Genomic DNA, 5,867 nt, shown 5'->3' with positions numbered 1-5,867 from the left:
ATGGAAGCAGCAGTCAAGAAATCAAATAACTTATTAGGCAAATTTGTTGGCCAAGACCTATTTAAAGTGTTCAAAAGCAAAGATGTCAGTTTGAGGACTAAGGTGCATCTGCTCTAAGTCATCGTATTTTCATCACCTCATAGGCATTTTAATGTTGGACAATGAATTAGCAAGACTTTAGAAAAATATATGCATTTCAACTATGGTGTTGGAGAAGAATATTGAAAGTACCAGAAAAACAAACAAGGCTTTCTTGCAGTAGAGCCAGAATGCACCTTAGAAGTGAGGATGGTCAGACTTTGCCTCTCATAGTTTGGTCATGTTATCAGGAGGGACTAGTCTCTAGATAAGGACATCATGCTTGAAAAAGTGGAGGGTCAATGAAAAAACAGGAACACCCCCTAACGAGATAGATCCACATAGCGTCAGCAACAATGGGCTCAAACATAACAATTTTGAGGATCGTGCAGGGCCAAGTAGTGTTTCATAACGTTGTACATAAGACTTAATAACTGTCCGTGTCAGTACCTGTAAATTTAAAAGTGGCTTTCATTTTGTATGAAGGTGCTGTGGGGTCCTGAAAGTTGTTTACTACCGATTAGTAAGTAAACACAAGTGAACCCATGCTTAGCTTGCTTATTGGGTAATCCGACATTAAACCCCTTCGGTTTAGGTGAGAGAGCAAGAGAACCTGCGCTCAGACCAAGCCAAGCATAGAGAAAAGATACAGGTTAGAGCAAAGCACGGTGCACAAGAGACTCGCTCCCTGGCCACGCCCACTTCCTGCTCCATCCCGGGCCTTTCCAGGACCCTCTGCCTGTGAACCGGATGCTCTGTCAGTCTCCTCCTCCGCGTCCTCGGCCGCCACCGGGTTCCTAGCGAAGCCACTGTTACCCCCTGTGGACCTAGTCAAGGTGTTCCGACGGAGGGCCTGGCAGGTGTGGGACGCCGGTAGGAGCTGGGCGCGCACGGTTACCGCGCGTGGAGGAGACACTGCCCTGCGGCGATGGGGGCCAGGGGCGCTCCTTCACGCCGGAGGCAAGCGGGACGGCGGCTGTGGTACTTGCCCACCGGGAGCTTTCCCTTCCTCCTCCTCCTGCTCCTCCTCTGCATCCAGCTCGGGGGAGGACAGAAGAAGAAGGAGGTAAATGAAGCCCCTGGCCTTTCCTTGTGTTCCTTGTGATTTGGGGCTGGAGGGCCCAGGCGGGGCACGTTGCTAGGCAGCGTGTCTACGTTGCTAGGTAGCCGGGCTGCGGAGCGTGGGCGGTGGCGCCTTGGGGGCGGGGGATGAGCTCGTGGGATGCTTTCGGATGTGTTTGTGCTCTGGCCCTCTGTGTGTGGTATTGTCCTTGCCTCCGATGTGAGGATGGCCCAGTGCCTACTTTAAAAAACACCGAAGCTTGGGTCTGTGCTTCAGATTGTACATTTCAGTTCTGTCCTAAATGAAGACTAGGTTTTGGATACCTCTTGTTACTGAAGAGGTGTGTTTGATGTGACAATGCTGATCTGAAGCATGTGTATATCTTCCGGAACTTTGTGCCTTATATTCAGTACTCAGCATAGTATGTTGTCCTTTTCAGAATGTGTTTTCAAGTTATTCTGTATTAATACATTTTAAAAGCTATATATGTGTTTTTCTTCACGTACCGCTCCGTGTATAATGTTGAGAAAGAGTTCATTATCTGTGTTTATGTAAATTCATTTGTGAAATTCAGATTACCTGATAGCAATGTTAGTCCACCGATACCTTTGGGCAAGACAAGGTTTGACGTGAGTGACCTAATTATTTATGGTTGTAAAATTATTTATAAATTTCAGTTACCCATAGATACTTGCTTGGATGGTTATCATGTAGCCTTAGAAAAAAGAAAAACAGAATTTATTATGGAAATGTGTTTAAATTGTAAGAATATTTTGTGTATTTCAGAAGTTACACATCCATACAAATCTTGAAATCTGAATCTGGGTTAAAATATTACTACTTTAAAAATAGTTGTTGAAGAGAGTGAAAAGGCAAAAATAGCATCACATACAAAATAATTCTGATTCTCTTACCTCTTCATCCACCTATAACAACTCATTGTTGGTATATAGTTTCCAAGGAGCCGTTTGTGAGTTTGAACCACCAACCTTGTGATTCAAATGACCTTGTCCAAGTCTTATCCCACAGTGCCACAACAATAACACCGATTAGTCCCCAGTCTGTTGTTGTTGTTAAGTGCCATCGAGTCAGTTCTGACCCATAACGACCCTGTATAGGGTTTCTGAGGCTGAAAATCTTTACAGGAGCAGAAATCCTTATCTTTCTCCCCTGGAACACCTGGTAGTTTCAAACTGTGATTTTGAGGTTAGCAGCCTGACTCGTTACACTACCAGAGCGCCTTCCCTAGTCTGACAGTCATTACAAAAAACTTTTTCCCAGTCTGTGGGCTCTCTTTACTGTTTTGGTGAGATATTTTGAAGCACGTGTCTGAGTTTTAAGGACGTCCCAGTTATCTAGTTCATTTTCTACTTTTTTTTTTTGTGGTTTTACTAATGTTTGACTGTGTATTTATGCCATGGGTTAGAGCACCTAAATTTATCCCTAGTATTTTATTGATTGATAATCTTTATAGTTCTAGGATTTACATTTAGGTCTTTAATTCATGTTGAGTTTGTTTGTGTATATGGTGTGAGATATGGGTCTTGTTACTTTCTTCTACAAATAGACTTCTAGTTTTGCCAGTATAGTTTGTTGAAGAGACTGTCTCATCCTCATTTAATGTGTTTTGACCCTTTGTCAAAGATCAACTAATAGTAGATGGATGAATTTACTTCTAGGCTCTTAATTCTGTTTTATTGATCTATGTATCTTTGATTGTACCAGTACCATGCTGTTTTGACCACTGTGGCTGTGTAGTAAAATTTGAGAATGGGGAGTGAAAGTCTCTTAACTTTATTTGTCGTCTAAGTGGTGCTCTGCTTATTATCCAAGGTCTCTTTCCTCTCCATATTATGCTAATGATCAGTTTTTCCATCTCTTTGAAGAATGATGTTGAAATCTGAATTGGGATTGCTTTGGATAGTGTTGACATTTTCGTAGTAAGACTTGCTATCCATGAGCATGATGTGTTATTCCATTTTTTTAAGTCTCTTTTGGTTTGTTTTAGTAGTGCTTTGTAGTTTTCTATGTATAGGTCTTTTGTTTCTTTGGTTTGATTTATTCTTAAGTATTTCATCTTTTAGGTGACTGTTGTAAATGGTGATGATGGTCATGGTGGTGTTGTGCCATGGAGTTGGTTTTGACTGATAGTGACCCTGTGTAGGATTTCCAAGGTTGTAAATATTTACAGGAGCAGAAAGCTTTATCTTTCTTGTGCTGAAATGTCTGTTAGTTCAGAACAGATGAACTTGACATTAGCATTGTTTTAGGAATTTCCTTTTCAGAACTGTCTTTATTAGTATTTAGGCATCTAACTGATTTGTGTATATTGATCTTGCCTGTGCCAGTTTGCTGAATTTTTCAATGCGTTCCAATAATTTTCTTGTTGATTATATATATAAAATCATACTCTCAGCAAATAGAAAGATGTGTACTTCTTCTCTGCCAATTTTGATGCCTTTAAATTCCCTTTCTTGTCTTATAGCTGTAAGACATCCAGTACAATATTGAATAGGAGTGTTTATAGAGGGCATCTTTGTCTGGTTCCTCTTTGCAGAGGGAGTGCTTTCAGTCTTTCTATTGAGAGTAATATTGGCTCTTGATTTGCACTTAGTGGTGGTGAGGATTTTCCCTTCTACTGTTACTTGGTTGAGTATTTTCATCAAGAATGGATGTAGGCTTTTGTCAAATGCCTTTTCTACATCAATTGATAGGATCCTGGTGTTCCTTTCCTTTTTTTAAAAAAATTTATTATGGATTACATTGCTTGATTTTCTAAAATTGAATCATTATTGCATCCTTGGTATGAATCCCAGTTTGTCTTGGTATATGTTTTTATAAGTTGTTGAATTCTCTTGGCTAGAATTTTGTTGAGAACTTTTGCATCTATTTTCATGAGGTAGTTTATTGTTGCTAGGTGCTATTGAGTTGGTACCGACTCATAGTGATCCTGTGTACAACAGAATGAAACACTGTCCAGTCTTGGACCTACCTCACAATTGTTGCCACACTTGAGCCCATTGATGCTGACACTTTGCCAGTCCGTCTCTCTGGGGATCTTCCTCTTTTTCTCTGACCCTCCAACTTAGCAAACATGACATCCTTCTCCAGTGACTGGTCCCTTCTGACAATATGTCCAAAGTATGAGAGATGAAGTTTGGCCATTCTGGCCTCCAGGGAGCATTCTGTCTGCACTTCTTCCAACACAGATCTGTTGGTTCTTTTGGCAGCCCATGGCACTTTCAATATTCTCCTCGAACACCATAACTCAAAAGCATCAATTCTCCTACGGTCTTTCTTATTCACTGTCCAGCTTTTGCATGTATATGAGGTTATTGAAAATATCATGGCTAGGGTCAGGCACCCCTTAGTACTCAAGCTGATACTTTTGCTTTTCAACACTTTTAAAAGGTTTTGTGCAGCAGATTTGCCTAATGCAATACATTGTCTGATATGACTGTTGCTTGCGTGAGCGTTGATGGTTGATCCAAGAAAAATGAAGTCTTTGACAACTTCAATCTTTTCTTCATTGATAAGAATGTTGTTTATTGGTCCAGTGGTGAGGATTTTTGTTTTCTTTATATGGAGATGCAATCCACACTGAAGGCTATGGTCTTTGATCTTCATCAGTAAGTATTTTTAAGTCCTCTTTACTTTGAGCAAGCAAGGTTGTATCATATGCATATCTCAGATTGTAAATGTCTTCATCCAACCCACGTTTTTCTTCAATAATCCAGCTCCTTGGATTATTTGCTCAGTATACAGGTTGAATAAGTGTGTTGAAAGAGTACAACCATGTTACATACCTTTCCTAATTTTAAACCATTCAGTGTTCCCATGTTCTGTTCAACTAACTGCCTCTTTGTCCATGTACTGATTCCTCATGAGCACAATTAAGTGTTCCAGAATACTCATACTTTGCAATGTTGTCTAGAGCTTGTTATGATCCACACAGTAAAGGCCTTTGCGTAGTCAGTAAAGCACAGGTAAACATGTTTCTGGTATTCTTTGCTTTTAGCCAAGATCCATTTGACATCAGCAATGATAATATCTTATGTGTTAAGGAGCTGCAATGGACTGTTATTGGCCATTTTGAATCTGACAACCACATGATATACTGTGCTGGAAATGGCGAATTGAAAAGGAATGGTGGTGTATTCATTGTCAGAAAGAACATATCAAGATCTGTCATGAGGTATAGCGCTGTCTGTGATAGGATAACATCCATGCACCTAGAGGGAAGCCCAGTTAATACCACTATTATTCAAATTTACTCACCAACCGCTGAAGCCAGTGAAGATGAAACAGAAGAATTCTACCAACTTCTTCAATCTGAAATTGATCAAACATACAATTAAGATATATTGATAATCCCTGGCGATTGGAATGCAAAGATAGGAAACAAAGAGGAAGGATCAGTAGTTGGAAAACATTGCCTTGGTGATAGAAATGATGCTGGAGATCGCATAATAGAATTCTGTAAAACCAATGATTTGTTCATTTCAAATTCCTTTTTTAAACAGCATTAAGAGATGACTATACACATGGAGCTCACCAGATGGAATACACAATAATCAAATTTACTGCATCTGTGGAAAGTGACTATATCGTCACCCAAACAAGGCCAGGGGCAGATTGTAGAACTAGACTATCAATTGTTCATATCAAATTCAGACTGAAGCTGAAGAAAATGAAACCAAATCCACAAAAGCCAAAATATGACTTG

General features: G+C 40.1%; 1 protein-coding gene across 2 annotated transcripts in view; it reads left to right on the top strand.

Annotated features, from left to right (window-relative positions):
* The first annotated feature begins 717 nt into the window (after window positions 1–717).
* Window positions 718–5,867, top strand: part of TUSC3 (tumor suppressor candidate 3) — a 265,224-nt gene continuing 260,074 nt past the window's right edge. Inside the window, exon 1 of one of the 2 annotated variants that reach the window (XM_006834473.1) lies at window positions 718–1,144. In XM_006834473.1, coding sequence (XP_006834536.1) covers window positions 1,007–1,144 — 138 coding nt within the window. In that variant the 5' untranslated portion in view covers window positions 718–1,006. The remainder of the gene's footprint in view (window positions 1,145–5,867) is intronic. The other variant, XM_006834474.1, reaches the window with a different exon arrangement.

This window comes from Chrysochloris asiatica, unplaced genomic scaffold (assembly GCF_000296735.1).
Source record: "Chrysochloris asiatica unplaced genomic scaffold, ChrAsi1.0 scaffold00011, whole genome shotgun sequence".
Lineage (NCBI taxonomy): Eukaryota > Metazoa > Chordata > Mammalia > Afrosoricida > Chrysochloridae > Chrysochloris > Chrysochloris asiatica.
The sequence above is the reverse complement of the archived record's forward strand: the minus strand, read 5'-3'. Positions and strand labels throughout refer to the sequence as shown.